This window comes from Stegostoma tigrinum, chromosome 10 (genome assembly GCF_030684315.1).
Source record: "Stegostoma tigrinum isolate sSteTig4 chromosome 10, sSteTig4.hap1, whole genome shotgun sequence".
In the NCBI taxonomy this organism is placed as follows: Eukaryota; Metazoa; Chordata; class Chondrichthyes; order Orectolobiformes; family Stegostomatidae; genus Stegostoma; species Stegostoma tigrinum.
The window spans coordinates 64,276,732-64,298,999 of NC_081363.1; the positions used below are offsets into that span (position 1 = coordinate 64,276,732).

General features: G+C 39.9%; 1 protein-coding gene across 2 annotated transcripts in view; it reads left to right on the forward strand.

Moving 5' to 3' along the window:
* The window catches only part of stxbp6 (syntaxin binding protein 6 (amisyn)), a 188,411-nt gene that overhangs the window by 112,990 nt on the left and 53,153 nt on the right, over positions 1–22,268 (forward strand). For both annotated transcript variants that reach the window (XM_059649208.1, XM_048538196.2), the window contains exons 3-4: positions 16,741–16,871; positions 20,257–20,422. In XM_059649208.1, coding sequence (XP_059505191.1) covers positions 16,741–16,871; positions 20,257–20,422 — 297 coding nt within the window. The remainder of the gene's footprint in view (positions 1–16,740; positions 16,872–20,256; positions 20,423–22,268) is intronic.

The window sequence follows — 22,268 nt, forward strand, 5'->3', positions numbered from 1 at the left end:
AGGTAACACCATCAGTGAGCCTCCGATGAAGCGCTGGTGTTATTGTCCCACTTTCTATTTATCTGTTTAGGTTTCCTTGGGGTGTTGATGTCGTTTCCTGTTCTTTTTCTCAACCCAACCGCCTCCCCCTCTCTCCCTATTTATTGCAGAACCCTCACCCCATTCCCCTCTCTGATGAAGGGTCTAGGCCCGAAACGTCAGCTTTTGTGCTCCTGAGATGCTGCTTGGCCTGCTGTGTTCATCCAGCCTCACATTTTATTATCTTGGATTCTCCAGCATCTGCAGTTCCCATTATCTCTCACATCCGCAAATAAATGTGTTGTAGCCGTATGTAAACAATGTGAACTGTTAACATGTAGCTCTCCTAGTTACAACTCTGACCCCCTTAAAACTCCTCCTTCTCACAAATACAGACAAATACAAGTGCTGACATTTGTGTAGTAAATGGAGCGAAAACTGGGAAGGCATTTCAATGATCCTTCCCACAGGGTCACTGATATGATCTTTTCTGGCTTGCCAGGACTTGCATTTCTTTGATCTCTCCCCTCCTGGTACATTCATTTGATTTCAGGATGCACAACTTAAGTCTCTGACCTATTGGTTATTCAGGGAACTCTGCACAGACTTAATGGGAACTGCAGATGCTGGAGATTCCAAGATAATAAAATGTGAGGCTGGATGAACACAGCAGGCCAAGCAGCATCTCAGGAGCACAAAAGCTGACGTTTCGGGCCTAGACCCTTCATCAGAGAGCTCTCTGATGAAGGGTCTAGGCCCGAAACGTCAGCTTTTGTGCTCCTGAGATGCTGCTTGGCCTGCTGTGTTCATCCAGCCTCACATTTTATTATCTCTGCACAGACTACTAGTTTTCAGGGTTGCATAGTGACGAACACAACTCCAGCAATGCACAGCACTTACAAAACAGCCTCACCGAGTTGCTTCAGTTCACCTTGTAAATGTACACATTACCACTGAACTGAGTGAATGAGCTGGAGGGGGGTGGCTGATAAGGTGAACTGCTTTGTCTTTGGTGTTGAGGTTCTTGCATGTACTTGAAACTATACTCATCCAAGGCGAGTGGAGAGTATTCTGTCATACTGTTTGCCTTGCAATTGATGAACAGAGTTTGGTGAAGTTGTTTGCTCAGAATTCCCAACCAATTACCATCTCTTAATTGAATTTAAATAATTGATGCAATTCAGTATTTGGTTGATGTTAACCCTCAATATTAGTATGCAATTCGGTAATTATGGACTTGATTGACAAAGAATTTGCACATCTCTTGTTGGAATGGTCACTGCCTGGTATTTGTTTTTTGCCACTTAAGTCCAAGCTTGAATGTTGCTCAGTGTTGTTGTAAGCAGACTGGGCTGCTCAGTGCCTGCAAAGTATTTACCAGACTCTGGCCTGCTGTACTATGAAATAGCATATAGGCAGCCATGCAGGCTGTGGGCTGTCAGTTATTGAGGGGGGGCAAGATACAACTCCCACTTCATTGCTTTGGAACCTTGCCCCATCATAAAATCACTCAGCCTATCATGCCATTTTGTGGCCCACTAGCAAAACACTGGCTGCTCTTACCCTCCATACCAATTCATCAACTCTTCATAATGGATAGTAGATCTCCTGAGCTCTGTGGAAACACTGTCTAAGACAGTGTGCAGCTGGAGAGCAGAGTAGGTCAGACAGCAGAAGAGAAGAAAGCTGACGTTTCGGGTTGGGGGCCTTTGGAACTGGGGGGAGGACAACTTCTTCAAGGTGGGCATTCTTGAAAGAGGCTTTGCAGTAGGAATATGAGTCACTTGGAGATAGCAAGACCTGTAGTTCTGAAGATGGGTCCCTACTGAAAACATCAACTTCCCTACTCCTCTCCTGCCTGACATGTGTTCGTCCAACTCCGCACTGTTAGACTCTAACTCCAGCATCTGCAGTTCTTGCTATCTCTATGTGGAAATACAGTTCTTGCAGATTTCGCTATAATAAGGAGTAGCACTCCTGGTAAAGTACATCTTAATACACCTCTAGCCCTTCAAGTACTTAAATTATAAACGAATGTTTGTATTGGTAGCCCAGACAGAAGACAGCTTAATGCCTTTACAACCACTTGGAGTTATCAATCAATCTAAAGTGAAGTCTCCCACTGTGACAAAATAGATGTAGAAGCAATCAAACAGCTTTTAACCCTACAATAATGTTTGTGTCATTTCCAAAAAAGGAACATGTTGAAATTCCAACTACTGAATTGTTTGTTTTTAACCCCACAATCGGCTTTTTCAAAAATTCTGGTCACCAGGCTCTCTTGGGGGGAAAAATAAATTATGCTTTGGCCTTTTCTTCAAATTCCTCAAGCCTGTAAATTATTTTTGCATGCTGCACTTTTAAATTGCAGTTTGCATATTTAAGAAATAATTGTGACTTCCTTTCATCTTCCTGCCCTCACCCTTCCATCCACGCATTCACAGACTAGGTGAAAATGATGGAATAATGGTTGCAAATGCTGTTTGGGCTTCTAGAATTTGGACTCTGGTATTACTATCACTAAGGAGCAGAGCTCTTGAAAATCCAGTCTTGTATTTCTATGTATAAAGGCCATGTTGTTTTAAATGTTTACTGCTTTCTTAACTTGCTATTTTCAATGATTTGTGCACGTTTTATTCCCATGCTTCATTGATCTTGAATCCTCTCTTCAACAATGTATACTGCTCATGTTGCTTTTGTTCATTCATCAATTGGAGAAAGCTACTGAATGTCAGTATGGGTTGTTTGAGTTGGCATCTGTTGCCAAGCCACTGGTCATTGTGCTGGTGCACACCACCCTAAAGGAGATGTTATTTTTTTCTGTCATCTGCTAGTGACTCTCTGGTGCAATAACCTATACCTAAAGTCTAATGAGACGCTCTCCTAAGCCTCCTTGAGGTAGACTTCTTTGTAAACCAATTTGCAAATAACATATTTAAAAATTTGGAAGCATTAGATAAGCCCATTAAACTCAAAAGCACTCCTTTTGAGGACTCTTGTCACAGAAGTTTCTTCTCTTCTACTGTTGAGGTTAATTTACCTGTGCTTCAATGCCCTTGAGAATCTGATCACTTCTTCCTGAAGGCTTCATACAAGTGCTGTACATTAGGCTTTGTCAGTTGCAAACAGCTACATCTTAGTTATGACAGAATACCAAGATGGCAGCAGAGTGGCAATGCTGCATGTGAAATCACGGCCTGGAGCTCAATCACTTTCATCTGCTTTGTTTCTTTTTCTTTTCACTTTTTTTTACTTTTTTCATTTGCTCTTTTCTTTTGCTCTCTTCTCTTTTTAAAAAGAGAAGCTTTCTCGAGTCTTCAGGAGGACAAGAATGGGCCCGACCTCCTGAGAGTGCTTGGCATTGAAGTGCAGGCCCAGTGGCTAGAGATGCCGCTAGAGCATGGCAACTTTGCTGGTGGACCCACTAGCACCACACTCAGTGGTGGTGGACAGCAGCTTTAAAGATGGTGTGGTGGCATCGGAATTGGGATGTTGGGTTTAAGCGGCTGCAATGCAGTCGTCCTGAATCATTAACCATGACTGATCACCATGGATACATTTGCATCAGCGGCGGTGTGGTAGACCTAGTGTGCTACCCCTGGCGGTGGAGCAGTAACAATGGTGGTGCCCTCGTAGTGGGACTCTGGAATGGATTGTGATTTTGGGGCATTGGTGGGCATGTAGCCTGTGCTCATCACTTGTCACTCAGGTTTAGGACTTCAAAACTAAAGTTCTTACGCCCATTTCTTAACTGTTCTAAACACTGTTGTCAGTAGCAACTGTCTTGACTGATCCAAGTTCACAAATGTCTGACTGCAACCCAGAAGTTTTGTTTTCCAAATATTGGCTGTTTTTCCAAATCTAAAGGAAAAATTTATGACCTTTGAAACTGAGTCTAATAAGACCACAAGGTATCGGAGCAGAATTAGGCCATTTGGCCTGTCGAGTCTGCTTCACCATTCAATCATGCCTGATATATGTCAAAACTATGTTCTTTAGCCTTCTCTCCATAACCCTTGGTCCCGTTATTCATGAAGAATTTATCTATCTCTGTCTTAAAGACACTTAATTGCACAACTTTTTATTTTATTGAATCATTAAAACTTTTGCAATGAAGACAACGCCCTAATATACACCAGAAACATATGCACTATTATTTTGTTTTTAATAGAAATTATCATGGCTATGTTATTTACAAGGTAATCATTAAATCCCATCAGTTCAAAGCCCACATGGCACTAACTCGCACCTAAACACTCAAGTAAATGGCATTAAAATGTATACGAAATATACACCTTGCATCACATTTGTCATTGTGGACCTCAGGTAACAGAATTCGTTATTCATTACAACTGGGTGTACAAGGACCGAAATGCATTCCTTGGTCCCGTGCCTTCCTTGATGCTTGTAGTCACCCTAAAGTTACGGATATGGGAAAGAGCATTGTCCGCAGATCTTTGTAGCAGAATTTTCTGTAGCATGATCTGCTTAGAGGAGTTCTTGGATCAGGGTGCAGCATGTTTTTATAATCTGCTGTCACAAACAGGCCATACTGGGGGGAGGGGGGACGGAATAGCAATTCCATTGTATTCCTAGCAACATTCCTGTTACTGGCTTTGTTTAGTTAATAAAATTTCAATTCCTAGCTGCCAAATATTTCCAGTTCAGGTTTCCGAATAAGTCGTCAAGTTACAGCAATGTTCTGCTGCTGTGCCTGATAGTTACCTGGCAAAAGGCATGAGATTATTGCAATATCTTGGTCATTTTTAGTCAGTTTGGTTTCAGCACTTTGATAAATGAAATAATGACAGAAAGCAGACAAGTAATAGATAGATACATCTGTCTTCAGCCCTATTGAAGGAGTTAGGGTCCCCCCCCCCCCCAACCACCACTTCTTTAAGTTGACAGACCTCATTCTACGTGCACTTTATTTTTGTATCCTTAATCTTGCACAAATTGGTTGGGAAACAGGTTACTGCTTTCCCACCTCAAGCCAAGAAGCCCTGACCATGGGTAATGTAGTTACTACTGCTGGGGAGTCAAAGATATGCTTCTAAAAAGATAGCCTAGGAGAGAAAAGATAGGAGCCAAGACCATTTAGACAGTTTTAGCAGGAAGATAGTGTTGAAATCAGATTGAACGTTAAATTGAAAATGAATCCCTAGTGATGACTTCTGTTGTTCAGCTAGTCTTTTGCATGGTGGGTGGAAGATCATTTCATTTACTGAGTGAAGAAAGTGGTGCAAAGCTAATATTTTGAATTCCATGGGTCCCATTTTTGTAATTAAGATGCTAATTTTTCAGGAAGCAAATAATTGAAAAATCATTTTAATTTGATCACAGACATCATAAAGTGATCCTATTGGTTAAACTTGTTCCTAAATTTTGACTTATGGTTCCTGTTGAGTATCTCTATCTGTACTTTCCCAGTTTGCACTGCACAGCATTTACTGTGCCTAGTAACAAATGAAGTCCAACTAAATGCTGACAGAAAATAGATTTTTGTGTTAAATTCTCACTACTTCCATTAGAAAATTAACAGCATCAGAGAGCCTTTTCTGTGTTTTGACCCCTATGGATCATTAATTTTTGCAGTTTAAATGGTGGCATAACCTCTTTTGAAGCCAGAAAACCTGTTTAGCAAGTTGAGCTTGAAATTTACTGACATTAATATGATTTCCTAAACTACATTTCAACAGTAAATTGATGACCTAAGTAAATGGGCAGAAATGTGGAATTATACCAGTACACCATATCAAATGCTTAGCCAGTAAGTAGGCTTTACTTGTATTGGTACTGTGCACTAGCAATTTTCATCTAGGTACTAAAAGTATTCTCCATGTTTGTTAAACACAACTTTCTTTCAGATTTGTGCTATTGCCAATCTGAGATTGATTTGAGGCCAGAATAGGCAAGAGAATGCATTTACACTCTGCCCATATTGTGTGTTTGCAAAAGCTATAAACAGGCATTTATCATTAATGTTTTGCAGTGTAAGCCATGAGTATTAAATGTTCAAGATTGTGTGACATTGACATTGGGTAAATAGCTATTTGTTTTGATTGTAATTTAGAAATACCTTGCATGTTTATAAAAATCCACAAAACAGGAGACTGAAAAGCGGTACGTGCTGAAGAAATCCATTAAGAGTTTCTGATGATATAGCTAAGTTAGGTGGATTAAAGCAGTACAGATTTGGCATGCAGAGATCATTTGGTCTGTAGAATTCATGCTGGCTGTTTAGAGAAATCCAGTCGGCCCCATTCCCTGCGTTCTAACTGCATCACCAAGCAACCTTCTTGCCCTCAAGTGCCCATTCAGCTTCTTTCATTTTAATTGTCTCCACTTTCTCCACCCTTCTGAGAACCAGTTATTATTTCTTAGTGTTAGAAATTCTTTTTCACATGCCCCAAACTGTCCCCAAAAAACATCCCTTGCCCAAACACTTGGTAAAGAACTGAGTCTCAGATTTATCAGCCATAACAGCCTTTCGTTGTCCAACTTGTGTTAACCTGGCACTCTTGTTTGAACTCCCCACAATTTCCCTTACTCCAAGGAGTACAATCCCACCTTCTGCAACCTGATGTTATAGCCAAATACCTCTTCCGTAGAACTGTTTAGCTAAATTTTGTTTGCACCCTCTTGAGGGCCCTTGCTCTTCGCCAAAGCAGAGCTTTATCAAATTTTGGCGTATAACTTCCTTTTGTATTTGGGCTTCATAACTAAGAATTTACTGCCCCTACAAGATCTTGAGGTTCCTTTTTTGCCTTGTACACGCTGTAAATTTTGTGGAAAGGCAGCCAACATCATCAAAGACCCATCACCACACCCTGGTAATGATGACCTACAACATCTGTCAGGCAGAAGATACAGAAACCTGAACACGTGAACAAGCAGATTCAGGAACAGCTTTTTTTTTTTGCCCATTATCAAGGACTCTAACCTTAACGTAACCTGTATGCCTCTAAGTTGTTTTGATCAGCACATCCTTTGCTTTGTGTGATCTGTCTGTACTGTTCATAAACAAAACTTTTTACTGTATTTCAGTACATGGGACGATAAAATAAAAACCAGTTCTCCCTCTCCCTAATCCCTCTGTCAAGATACATAATCGCACGATTCTTCATATTAAATTCTGTCTCCTTTCTGCTACCCTACTTACGTTCTGTTGCAATCAGTTAGTGTTCTTCTCCGAGGTTTGGTGGTTTTTAATGTTTTAGTCTGTTCCAATATCGAAGTTACTAAAAATGCAAACCCTAAAACAATCTCCTGAAGAGCACAATTGTCCACTATCCTCCAATCTGGGAAATCAGTTGGAATAACTTTTTTTATTCACCCGTGGAACGTGGATGTTGCTGCCTGGCCAGCATTTCTTGCCGATGCCTAGTGCCCTTGAGAAAGTGATAATGCGCTGACTTCTTTGAACTGCTGAAATCTGTGAGCTGTAGAATGACCCACAATGTCTTAAGGGAGCAATTTCCAGAATTCTGGCCTGTGACACAGAGGGATCAGCAACGTATTACCAAGTTAGGATGGTGAGTGCCTGGGACGAGAATTTGCAGGTGGTCGAGGGAATGGATGCTTGTGGATGTACTGCCAATCAAGCAGGCTGCTTTGCCCTAGGTGGTACCATGCTTATGTTGCTGGAACTGCATTTATCCAGGCAAGAAGGGAATATTCCATCGCACTCCTAATTTGTGCCTTCTAGATGATAGGCTTTGGGGTGTCGGGAAGTGAATTACTTGACACTATATTTCTAGTCTCTGATCTGCTCATGTAGTCACTGTGTTTTGAGTTCACTTGAGCTTCTGGTCAATGGTAACCCCCAGGATGTTGATGGTGGGGGATTCAATAGTAACTCAATTGAATGTCAAGGAGCAGTGGTTAGTTTGTCTTGGAGATGTGCATTTGTGTGGCACGAACTTTCCACTCGTCAGCCTAGCTCTGAGACAGTATCTAATACGTGAAGGGAGACCAAGAATAGGCTGTTTTAAACAGAGTCCTTGGTAAATTTAAACTGAAACTATAGTTAGCTATTTGATAACTTGTATCCTCAGCAGTGTTGGACTTGTAGAAATCCTTGGTTTTTTTTGTGAGTGAATGTTTCTCCAGTTTTGTCTTGTAGTCGAGCGCTTTTTTTTAAAGAGGCTTAGCAGCGAAGATCGCAGCTTTCTAGTTTTGTTATCTCATTCTTCTTCTCTCTTCTTCTGCTAAAAAGTGGTTGCCTGAAATAGTCATTTGTGTATTTCCATATCCAGATGTGTTTCTTTAAAAGCTGGGTAATCTGCCAGCGATATTCATCCTGTTATGTGAAAATTATAGAAAGGAGTAAATCAAGCAGGATTTACATATCTGAATGACTGGTTTCAATTATTTTGACGCAATTTCTGACTATCTTGTTAATTGCTGATTCCATGAACTGGCTTAACCTGTAATCCATGTGATTACTGTGGCCACCTTAAGTCCGTGTTTCTCCTTTTTTAAAAAAAGTATTCTTCCACGAGAGGTCCCAGGTATTAAAGATAGATGGTGAAGCTGAAAATTGATCATCCAGTTTTACCCCTATCATGACAATACTTAGTTTTGGGGCTAGGGGTGAATATAAAATCAATTGGCTTAGCTGAAGCAAAGAGAGAGAGTTTTGGAGGGGGGTGGTGATGTGGAGAAGACAAAAGAGAATGTGACAAGCATTGAATCATAAAACAGACAGTTGTGGTTCTAGAGTGAGCACCAGGGGCAAAAAAAAATCAATGATCCAAAAAGAATAGAATTTTTGGTTTCGAGGTATGTTTGTGAATACACAAAACATTCAGCAAAAGTAGAAGATTAAAGAGGTTGATTACTATAAGGGATATAATTAGTAAATATGAAGAGAAGAGTGTTATATTGGACGAGTCTGGATCGTAATATTTCTGCTGACCACACTTTCAGGAGTTCGTGGAGATTGGGTGGTCAGAAAAGGGCGGTATGGCACAATTTGAAGGAGTTTGTTAATCAGTTTTTTTCCTGATTGTTCTAATGTTGAGACAAATTTGATAAGGATAGGAAGTAGTCAGAAAAATTGTGCAATTCTTAGTGAATATTGCAGGCCACCGAACAATGCAGAACAAGTAGAGCTGGAAACAGGTCAAGGGCATTGCAAAAATAATATGACAATAATAGGCGTTCAAATGCCTGAGCACTGACAAGAATGCAGTCAATCCATATTGTCACTCTTTCAAGTGCATCCATGACAGATTTCTAGATCATTCTTTCCTTGTTGAAACAGGAATTAAAATATGATTTGATTTTAGTTTCAGGAAACGAAGTGGGATGACTCATTTGTGGATAACAGAGACAGTAGGACATGACAATCTCATATTAGATGCCAAACATAGAAAACTGTTGAAGTCAGGAATAAAGGAATGGGATGAGGTTTTTTAAAAAAAAGTCCACTGATACAGATCTGCCCCAAATAACTAAGAAGGAAAAACTGAATGTTAGCAAATCCAGTTTAGATGTCCTCAGATATAAAATCAATACATTCTTGAAAGGAAAAAGGAGCATGGAAGGAAGGGTAATTGTGAAAAATCATCTTAACTAGCATTAATCTAAAGGGGACATGATGAAATTAATTTAAACTATTGTTGGCAGTATGAGTATGAGGAGCATGTGATGAGTTTAGCGTTTGAACACTGTTACAACAGAATATGTTAGTGTCTAATTTGAAATCAAATATTAGGCTTTTATAAGCATAAGAGAATTAACTCATTTAAAAATACGAAACCGTTCAAGATGCACAAGTTACTTTGTGTTGATTGCATGCAAGTTGGAGAGAAGTAACATTTCATGTCTCTGTATTGAAAGGCTTGCAGCAGGAATGAAGAGAGTGAAAATAGGCAGTTGCTAGAAAAGAACGTATGTAGTTCAAGTAAGAGGGCATCATTGATTAACTCCACTCTGAGAAAAACAAAGGCCTGTGCTGACTTAGGGAGTCAGACATACAGCATGGAAGCAGACTATTCAGCCCAACTCATCCATGCCAATGAGAGATCCTAGATAAAACTAGTACCATTTTGGCCCATATCCCTCTAAACCTCTGCTATTCATATACCCATCCAGTTGCCTTTTAAAAGTTGTAATTGTGCTAATCTCCACTTCCTCTGGCAGCTTATTTCCATACATGTACTACCCTCTGCATTTAAAAAGTTGCCCCCTAGGGTCCCTTTTTAAATCTTTTCCCCTCTCAACTTAAACCTATACCCTCTAGTTTTGGACTCTTTTCCCCCCCCCAACCCTGGGGAAAAGACGATCCCTTTTACTCCATCCATACCCCTTATGATTTAATAGACCTCTGTAAGGTCGCCCCTCACCCTCCGACTCTACAGAGAAAGTAGCCCCAGCATATTCAGCCTCTCCCTGTAACTCAAACCCTCCAACCTTGGCAACATCTTCATAAATCTTTTCTGAACCCTTTTACATTTTACAACATTGCTGCAAAGGAGGGAGACCAGAATTGCACACAGTACTCCAAAAATGTCCTAACCATTGTCCTGTATAGCCACAACATGACCTCCCAATTCATATACACAATGCACTGACCAATAAAGGCAGGCATACTAAGCATCACCTTCACTATCCAATCTACTTGCAACCCCACTTTCAAAGAACCTGTTCTCCAAGATCTCCTCATTCAGTAACACTCCTCAGGACCTTACCATTAAGTGTATAATCGTGCCCTGATTTACCTTTCCAAAATGCCACACCTTCCTTCTAAATTAAAATTCATCTGCTGCTCAAAACTTTGACCCATCTGATCAAGACCCTGTCATATTCTGAGGTAATCTTATTAGTGCTCCACTACGCCACCTATTTGTGTTATCTGACAACTTACTAACCATACCTCCTATGTTCATATCTGAATCATTTATATAAATGATGTAAAGTAGTGGACCCAGCACCAATTCTTGTGGCATTTCATTGGTCACCGGCCTCCAGTTTGAATAGCAACCCTCCACCGCTATCCTCTGCCTTCTACCTTCAAGCCAGTTCTGTATCCACGTGGCTAGTTCGCGCTGTATCATGTGTGATCTAACCTTGCTCATCAGTCTACAGTGAAGGCCCTTGTTGAACACCTCATTGAAGTCTATATCATATCCCTTGCTCTGCCCCCGTAAGTCCTCCTCTTCACTTCTTCTCAAAAAACTCGTTACTGAGACACTATTTCCCATGCACAAAACCATACTGACTGTCTTTAATCAGTCGTTGCCTTTCCAAATACATGTAAATCCTGCCCCTCAGGGTTTCTTCCAACAAGTTACTCACTACTGATGTCAAGCTCACCAAGCTACAATTCCCTAGCATTTCTTACTACCTTTTGTTAAATAGCCGCACTGTGTTAAACCAACATCAAGTCTTCCGGCACATCACCTGTGGCTATCGATGATACACATCTTGCTAAGGGGGCTAGCAATCACTTCTCTAGCTTCCCACAGAGTTCTAGGGTACATCTGATCAGGTCCTAGGGATTTATTCACCTTTTTTATGCATTTTAAACTATCCAGCGCCACCACCCTCTGTAATGTGGGAATTTTTCAAGCTGTCACTATTAGTTTCCCCATGTTTGATGTAAAATACTCATTTAGTATTTCCCCCATCTCCACTCGTACGCAGCCTTGCTGATCTTTAAGGGGCCCTATTCTCTCCCTAGTTACCCTTTTGTTCTTATGTATTTGTAGAATCTGTTTGGATTCCCCTTAAGCCTATTTGCCTAAGCTACCTAATGTCTCCTTTTTGCCCTCCTAATTTCCCTCTTAAGTATCTTCCTACTGCCTTTGTACTCTTGAGGATTCCCTCCATCACTGCTGTCTATACCCAATGTACACTTCCTTTCTTTATCTTGATTAAAACCTCAATTTCTCTAGTCATCCAGCATTCCCTACGCCTACTAGCCTTGCCCTTCACCCTAACAGGAACACACTGTCTCTGCACTTGTTATCTCATTTTTGAAGGCTCCTGATTTTCCAGCTGTTCCTTCACCTGCAAACATCTGCTTCCAGTCAAATTTGGAAAGTTCTTGCGTAATACCATCAAGATTGACCTTGCTCCAATTTTGAACTTTAACTTTTAGATCTGGCCTATCCTTTTCCGTCACCATTTTAAAACTAATAGAATTGTGGTCACTGGCTCCAAACTCTTTCCCCCTCAGCTCAGATACTTCAGCCACCTGCCCTGCCGTACTTCCAAAGAGTAGGTCAGGGTTTGTACCTTCTCTAGTAGGTACATCTACACACTGAATCAAAATTTTCTTGTACATGCTTAACAAATTCTTCTTCATCCAGGCCCTTTATACTTTGGCAGTTCCACTCTATGGTAGGGGATTTTTAACTTTGCAAATAAAGCCACTCTATTATTCTTACAGATAACTGAGATAGTCTAAATGGTCTGTATTTCTGTTATAATGTTGTCAGATTCTGAGCGCAGTTTGGGTGACCATTGGAAGAAATGAATTGATAAGCTTGAGTGTATTGAATCCAGAATTTTTTTTAAAAAGTCATCCTCCCGCAAGTTAAACGTGAACAGTGCTGTCAGAATTGCCTCCCTGTGCAACTATCTGCCTAGTTTCTTAGAGTTGGAACTGTTTATTAATCCATAGGAAGTTAAAGATAAACTTTTGCCAAAGATATAATGATAAAAATACTCAAGTGCTTGAGACAACTGTTCTGCATATATTTAAGCAGTAGCCAGATGAAGACAAGAGAGAGAAATTTAAGAGCATAGTAATAGTTAGGTGAGAGGGAGAAGAATGCATGATAGAGTAAAATGTTGTAAAGGACCTGTTGGGTTGAATGGTCTGTTTGTGTTACAAAAAAATGTAAACTGAAGTAAAACACTCCACACACACTTTAGCCAGTCTGCAGACAGATTTTTTGTATTTTTAAATACAAGTCATTGAAATGCATACTACAATATCGTTAAAAATTAATATTTGACATTCTTCTTATTCTAAATAATAAAATTTCAGTTAACAAGTGCAATTATTGACTATCAGAGCTGTCTAGCAAAATTCTAAATCTAATGATCTGCATTCATAAACTGAATTGAATGGGGAACTCTGCAATAATGTGTAACCATAAGTTTTGTTAACCTGAGAGTGCAGGCAGAACTGCTCTGCCATTTGTCCTTTAGGCTGGAAATGAAGTAACACCTCCCAATTCAGTCAGTTTTGTGAAGGAATGTTATAAAAATAAATAACCTCAAGTGGCAAAGTTAGTTGAGACATTCCCTTTAATATTGGAATGCTGTCTGTTTTGTTCCTGAAAACATTCCTTTCTTGGAGCCAATCTAGTAGAACTAGCTTTTTTTTTATAAAGGAACATTTACGTTGCTAATGTCATGGTCAAAGTTTGTAGTCTGTATTGTACTTTAATTCAGAAGTTCATGTAGTAGACACATAATACAAAGCAATTGGCAATTACAGTCTTTGTCAGTTATACCTAGAACAAGGAAACACCCTTTTGTCTAATTTCTATTTCTCGAAGGCAGTGCTAACATTCTGTCACTCATCTAGAGTGTTGCCTCATGACAATGAATAATATTTGCAAGATGGGCAGGTGACATCTCAAGGTAGTAAAATGGAGAATTTTACCAAGTCCCAATGACATAACTCCAAGTGGCAATTACCGTTGTGCAGAAAGACCAGAGATAAAGCAGCAAAACCGAATGGATAAGTCCGCCTCTTGATTTAATTGAAATATCACATGATCTTCTGAAATTTGCAAATCCAACCTAAGAGTCTGAATCATTTAATTATAGCTCTGCTGAAAATATCTGGCATGCTAATTTTCCCTAATACAAAATATAATATTTAGTAATTTGCCTCCCACAGTGACTGGGATACACAATCTTATTTTTCATTTTAGATTAGCTGAACACTGAGAATTACATCTATTTTATTTCTTAATTCTATTTTTCCTTATTTTCTGTACTTCATTCTGCCACATTACAACTTGCAGTTTTGAAGAACATTCTAATTGAGTTCTGTTTATAGTGTGGTGTAATTTAAGAATGTCTGACTCTTGTGTGTTGTGCTTCATGGGTTTCTTCACAGACTAATCAGCAAACGTAATGTAACAAGGAAAACATTCTGCCGATCGTGGAATTTTGAAATAAAAAGTTGAAAACAGCAGGACTGACAGTATCTGTGGAAAAACAAACAGACCTTTAATCAGAACATAGCACAACTCATTTCCAAAATAGTGGTTCCTTACATTGTCGCAATATTCTAATTTAGGTGAAAATCCCATCACATTTCAAGCTAAAGAAAGGGTTGGAATTCAACATGAGAACGAAGCTGAAAGCTTTGCATGCTTGTACAGTATTTTACAAAATCATTTTACATATGTGAAAAATTACTGGGCATTGAAAAAAGAAGCACCAGAGCTAGCCATGCAAGGCAATGTATAGGTTTTGAATTCTGTATTAAAGGCAAATAGAGAAGTAGCAAGCTGAAGAATCTCAAGCAGCGTGCATTACTGTTGCACCTAGTCAAAGGTGCAGCTAAAGGTGAAGCAAAAAGTATTTGGGGTGGTTAAGGTTAAGGACTGGAGTAAAAGCATACTTAATGGGGATCTCAGATAGTAAGAACTGCCGATGCTGTGGTCAGAGACACGTGTGGAGCAAGAGGAGCACAGCAGGCCAGGCAGCGTCAGAGGAGCAGGAAAGTTGACATTTCGGGTCAGGACTCTTGCTCAGAAGAAAATAAATTTCTGAAGAACAGTCCCGACCCAAAACAGCAACCTTCCTGCACCTCGGACACTGCCTGGCCTGCTGTGTTTCTCCAGCTCCCCACTGTGTTATCTCTACTTAATGAGAATGATATGGTTGCAGACAATCACTGTCATTACCCTGTGAAACTGAGGTGAGTTTTAGCATATATCTGGAAATTACTGTCTGTGATGCTTTGCTCTGCAAGGTTTGGTGTTGCAGTCCATGCAGATGGAAATTTTGGGCTACTTAATTTCATGTGCACTTCCACATTTTGCCCTTCTATTCTCACAGCAAAAACCTTTGAAAAATTTGTGCATGTTACAAGAGGTAAAACTGGGATGGAAGCGATAGACTAAATCATAAATGCTGTGAAACAATTTGCCTAGTTCTTTTAAAAAAAACCTTGCGTTCATTTGTAGAATGTGAAGTTTCTTCACTCTAATGAAAATGTGTAGCTTTTAGAAGCTTGTGATATTTCAACTTTTTTTAATTGTGTATGTATATCCCAACAAATTATTTTACTCTGTGATTTAAGAAATGAGGGATAATCAGTGGCTTTTATTTCCTAGTCTGTTGTCTATGAAATTCCTTCAACGTGATCACCTGCTGAACTTGCTTGGTAACATCACTAGTGCTGGATGCTAGAAATCCATTGTAACTGACATGGAATGAAATTAATGTCAGATGAGTTGAAATAGGCACCACACAGAAATTTCTACAAGGCCAGCCATGAGCACCGTAATTCGCTCCTGGTAGCAAAATCCAAGTTATGGATATGGAGTTCAATCCGGGCACATGCGAGGTGATCCATTTTGGACGATCAAATTCAAGGGCGAACTATACAGTAAATGGAAAAGTCTTAGGGAAAATTGAACAGCGAGATCTGGGTGTTCAGGTCCATTGTCCCCTGAAGGTGACAACGCAGGTCAGTAGGGTGGTCAAGAAGGCATATGACATGTTTTCCTTCATTGGACAGGGCATTGAGTACAAGAGTTGGCAGGTCATCTTGCAGTTGTATAGGACTTTAGTTCGGCCACATTTGGAGTACTGTGTACTGTTCTGGTCGCCTCATTACCAAAAGGATGTGGATGCTTTGGAGAGGGTGCAGAGGAGGTTCACCAGGATGTTGCCTGGCCTGGTATGGAGAGTACTAGCTATGAAGAGAGGTTGAGTAGATTAGGATTATTTTCATTAGAAAGACGGAGATTGAGGGGGGACCTGATTGAGGTCTACAAAATCATGAGGGGTGTAGACAGGGTGGATAGCTAAAAGCTTTTTCCCCAGAGTGGGGGGACTCAATTACTAGGGGTCATGAGTTCAAAGTGAGAGGAGGAAAGTTTGAGGGAGATATCCGTGGAAAGTTCTTTACACAGAGGGAGGTGGGTGCCTGGAACACGTTGCCAGCGGAGGTGGTAGATGCAGACACGTTAGCATCTTTTTAAGGGATATTTGGACAGGTACGTGGATGGGCAGGGAGCAAATGGACACAGACATTTAGAAAATAGATGACAGGTAAGACAGAGGATCTTGATCGGCGCAGGCTTGGAGGGCCGAAGGGCCTGTTCCTGTGCTGTAATTTTCTTTGTTTTCTTTGTTCTTCTGAGTGAGGTTGGAGAATTGGGGGCAAGGCTTTGAGCAGGATGCCGATGCAATTTTGTTTGAATTTTGATAGAGGTAGATCCCACATCCAGCTACATCTGAAGAAGCATTTGACATTGGATAATTGATAAATTCTGCAAAGAGGTGTAGCTGTAAAAGACCTGAATGTATCTCATATTGCCTGCAGACCATTAAAATTGGATGAATGATAAAGGAGCGTTATGACGTTATTGAAAAATAATTTGATTACTGTTATTTATTGTAATCAGTCACTTTGCCATTTTCAGTTTGTCATTCTCTCTGCGTGGGCAAGTTGATTGAGGGCTGTCTGGATTGCTGTCGCGTAATTGATTCTATATATTTTTTTGATCGCAGTGACCAATAAGAAACCAGCACTGGTGTCCATTACCAAAGTCAAGCAGTTTGAAGGCTCGTCATCTTTTGTGAGAAGGTCACAGTGGATGCTTGATCAGCTCCGACAAGTGAATGGCATCGATCCCAACAGGGTCAGTGGTGAAGCAAATAATGAAAGGCACATTTATAATTGTGATGAATACACAACAGTTTAAGTAATCTTGTGCGTGTCTTAGTTTCGTAAGCATATAATAGAAATTAAGTGGTAATGTACCTAACTGTTCATGCAATTTATAATGCTGTGTCTGGGCTTCAGATCAAAATCCTTGCACCAGACAGCCATGTTTTCTACCAGATATTCCTGAGATGCACAGGTTTGCTATCCTCCCTTTAATGTGCTGAGCAATAGAAATATAATGGTAATGTATTTAATTTATTTATGTCATGATTTTAAATTTAAGGGATCACTATCTTTGCAGGGACAAAAGGCAAAGAAAGCTCTCTATATGCTCTTGGGCTCATGCAGTTCATAAGGAAAGCAGTATGTTAGTCTTCAACTGGAGGAAGAAGTCATACTTGGGTTGTACTCCAGTTTTTTCTTAATTGCTTGCTGCGCATACATTTCAGTGACTTTAAGATTATCTGGGCATTTTTGGACATAAACACTAAACACTTTCCAATCTCTTAACAAGCTTCTGAAATGCCAAAGTGTTCAGTGCTACAGTCATGGTGTTGTGTCCAATGTACTCAACTGCTTCCTCATAGCTGGGTGAAATTGCACATGGAGCATTTTACTATACAGTTTTGGTTCCCTTGCTAAAGAAGGATATATTGTGTGCTATACTGACCAAAAGGTTAACTCAATCAGCCTTGGAAATAGTGAGACAAAAAGAACAGGCCAGAGGGTAGGAATTTTGCAGCTTGCACCAAACACCTGATTTCACAATATCTTTCCACCATCAATAAGGCAGCATTGGAATTTTAATAAAAAGACTGCTTGCCTACTTGACTGTCACTCCTTTGACTCTTGAACTCGACACCATCAAGGTCAATGTGGCGCATTCACACCCTGTACCATCAAAACCAGCGGATGCAGTGTGTACCAAATGTAAGATGCACTTGCACACCTGGACTAGGTTCCTTTTGCGGCCACTTTCGAAACCCTTCTACTTCACAGAAGTCATGGATGAGGGAAGCGGATGCAGAGAGCACCATCCTGAGCAAGCCTCACTCCATCCTGACTTGCAACTCAGTCACTGCTCCTTTGCTGTTATTTTGGTAAAATTCTGCAAATCCCTTCTTGATAGATTTGTACCATGTGGACTGTAATAAAGTCAGAAGACAGCTGACCATTGATTTCTCAAAGGTAGTGCAGAATAAGCAATGAATACGGAGTTTATTGGTGACATTGACTTCCCATGAACAAATTACAAACAAAAGTTGCATGATGAATCTAAAACCTTGGGGCAAGAGCTAATGCTGTGTAACAAGTAAACTAGCACTTTAAACCAGTTTGCTAAAATTAAATTAGCGTAGTTTCCTGAGAGCAGGATATTTAAATAGATTGTTTTGTGATTTTTAAATTGGTACATGGAATACCTACTTCTGAAGCAAAAGTGAAAATCATTTATACGTGGATATCTCACAATGACGACTGTGTGCACTGATGCATTTATTTAAAGTCAGAAACAGCAAATTGAAAATGCCTTTTTGACATGTATTCAAACAGAAATAAAAATGGATGGACTCTGAAATTAAGTGGCCATTGATTAATAGCAAATTAAGTTACCAAACAGATTTGTCTTCACCTCAAGAATAAAACTCCCAGTGAATAGTAACTGATAAAAGCAGAGTGAAAATAGTAGGTCCGACAGCTTCTGTGGAGAGAGTTACAAGGTTAATATTTCAATTTCAATCTAACTCTACTTCAGATCTGAAGAGGGTTAGAATTTTTTTTCTTGTATTGAAAGCAGGAAGGTAGATCAAGGGAAACAGAAGATAAAGATGCTGAAAAAGCAAAAGGCAGAGTGCGTGTTAATTGTAGCAGAGAAGCAAAATAGGTAAAGGGTAGATATGAATGTTAGATCCAAATAGCAGATAATAGTTCAGCTGTATTGACTAAACTTGTGCAAGCTGGGACAGGCGTGTAATCAAAAGGGAGAATAGAGTTCGAGATCTGATACTATACTCTGTTGATGCTGGAAAGCTGTAAAGTGCCTAAAAGGAAAATATGATGTTAGTTCTTCCACCTTGCATTTGGCTTTGATGGAGCATCGTAATGGAGCCAGGATAGACATATTAACTTTAGAGCAAGGTGGTGTCTGGAAATGGCAAATTATCAGATAATTGGGGTCATTCTCATTGACAGTGGAGGTCACGGTTCATGGAATCCTGACAGTACAGAAGCAGACCATTTGGCCCATCGAGTGCACACGGACACCCTGAAGAGCATCCCACCCAGATCCATTGTTTTTCCAGCCCTATCCCTGTAACTCTGCATTTTCCATGGCTAACCCACCTACCCCACACATCACTGGACACTATGGGCACTTTACCAAGGCCAGTCCACCTAACCTGCTTATCTTTGGACTGTGGGAGGAAACCAGAGCACCCAGAGGAAACCCACTCCGATGCAGAGAGAATGTACATGCAGAGTTTGCATAGTCAGCCGAAGATGGCATCAAACCTGGGTCCCTGGTGCTGTGAGGCAGCACTGCTAACCACTGAGCCACCTTACCACCCCAAATAGGTGTTTGCAAAGCAGTCACCTACTCTGCATTTGGTCTTACCGATGTAATGGAGACTACATTGCTATTCAGTGTTATCAACGTATTCACTGTTATCAAAGGTGGAGCTAAATTGCTGCTTCACTTGAAAGGTAAATTCAGGGCAGTGGCAAATGAGGATGGCGAAGGTGAAGGAGCAGGTGTTATACTTAATTACATTGGAATGTGCCATAGCAGGAGCGATGGTGAAGAGCTGTTTGGAGTGATGGAGTAGAAGACCAACCTTTTTGTAGAGGGAATGGTCGGCTCAGGAACTCTGTTACTGTGAGATTCTGTGTCTGTTAGGAGTAGAGAATAAACTGTCTCAACATTGTTGCCAGCAACTTGAATCATTTAAAGGAAGAAAGTGAGCTCATTTTATCCATATGCAGCATTATCTGAATATTTTTGCACTCGTGTCATGATGATGCAAAATGCTGCCTGCAGTGCTGTCACTGTAAATTTTACATCAATTTACTGTTTCATCTGCTATGATAGTTTAGTATTCTGATGAAAGCTGACCAAAAAAATTATGCATAAAAATTCAAGCACAAGAATTTCTCATGGTGAAGGTTCAATTTCTGCAGTCAAGTTCCTATTAATTCGTTAAGTGGTACAAGATTATCCAATAGATGTGCAATCATTGGTATATTAACAATTTAGTATTAATTGAGTTATAAACTAAGCAACTGATAATAAATCAGGTTAATTTTTCTTTATTTATATTATTACAGTATGAGAAAAGTAATAAAAACTTTTTTTTTCTTTTCAGGATTGTCCTGATTTTGATCTAGTGTTTGAGAATGCCTTTGACCAGTGGGTTGCAAGCACAGCCTCTGAGAAGTGCACTTTCTTTCAGGTCCTTCACAATATTTCTCAGCGATATCTTGCAGACAAGAAGCCAGAGTTCGTCAATTGCCAGTCTAAAGTGTTGGGAGGTAAGCCTGCCTTCAGTCAGAGCTGTGTGAGAGTTATGGGACCCAAAATGTTAACTATGATTTCTCTCTATAGATCCTGTCAGTTATGCTGAGTTGTTTTTCAGCAATTTCTGCTTTTGTCACTTAAGAATGAAATGTAGATTTACTTTCCAAGGCTGTTATATACCAATCTCAGAAGAAATGCTTTTATTCCTTGGGTTTTAAGAGAAGATTTATAATTTTTAATCCTTTCAAAAGACACAAACTTGTATTATTTGGTGGAGTTAATCAAACTAGCAAGGTGATTTTTTAGGTAGGAAATAGCACGTATCCTATCGGTATTTGAAGAACAAAGGAAGAAAAAGAATATAGCCCAGGAATAACAGGCACTTTAGCCCTCCAACTTCGCACCAATGCATTTTGGCCTTCTATGCTAAAACTGTCTTCACTTACAGGATCCATATCCCTCTATTCCCTTCCTATTCACTAATTTGTCCAAGTGCTGCTTGAATGCTGCTGTTGTCAGTTTCTACCACCACCTCTGACAACACGTTCTTGGTGCTCACCACCTTTTGTGCGAAAAATTTGCCTTTTATTACAAGTTGCCTTGTACCTTGAACTGTGTCCCTTCCACCCTGGGAAAGAGCCTCATTATATCCACTCCTCTATCCATGCCATTCACAATGTTATAAAATTCGATGAGGTCACCCGACAACCTCCTGCGTTCCAGTGAAAACACACCCAGTCCGTCCTACCTTTCTTCAAAGCTAAAATCCCCCATGCTATGCAACATTCTGGCAAGCCTTGTCTGTACCCTGTCCAAAGCATCCACGTCCTTCTGGTAGTGTGGTGACCAGAACTGTATGCAATTTTCCAACTGTGGCTTAATTTTAGTTCTATAAAGCTGCAGCATGTCTTGTCTATCTTATAGTCAAAAACCCATTCTAATTTAGGGAAACATGCCATAAGTCTGATTTTTTTTAAAACAATCTTATCTACCTGCACTGCCACCTTCAGCAATCTGTGGACTTGCACACCCATATCCCACTGCGTATCAATATTCCCAAGAGTTCTGCCATTTACTGTATAATTACCACTTGTACCTGACCTTCCAAAATGCATCACCTCACGTTAGTTCAGATTAAACACTCATCTGCCATTTTTCCAACCATGCATGCAACTGATGTACATCTTGCTGTATTCTTTTTAAAAAAACGTAGAAGTGTACTCCAGTATTTCAGACAATGAACTCTTGCTTCATTCTGGTGTAAAAGTAGCATTGATAAGTACAATGAAAATGTGATTAATGTAATGAATAAACATATGGTATAGTGAATGCATTGACTTAAAAATTATTTAAGGAACATTTGAATGGCATTAGGATGGCTGGGGATGGACAATGTTGAGATCCATCTTGATGGATTTAAAATGGGCTAAATGGTCTTGCACGTCAATTATTCTTTAAGTTTATGGATCCCAATTGCTACTCTGAAGGATATATCTAAAGGAGTTGGTAGCAGAAATATCCAATATGAACACAGTGGTGCTGTTGGGTGAAATCAGCATTGTTGATTTACTCTGAAAGTATGAATAAGTTTAGTGACATAAATGCTGATTTTTGAAATGCAGTCTGTATGTATTGTAGTTATGACTTTTTTGCCCCTTGGAAAATGCTTGAATGTTGCGCCCAAGTGAAGTATCAACCGTTCAAGTGCCATGCTTTAATGAATATTATCATCGTGCTATCAGCTGGGACACTTCTACATTTCAAGAAATAGTCTACTAGAAACAAGGAAGAGATTCAATTTTTATTTTTTGAAGCTGGTCCATCATGGGCCTCCTGCAGTGCCACAATGATGCCACCCGA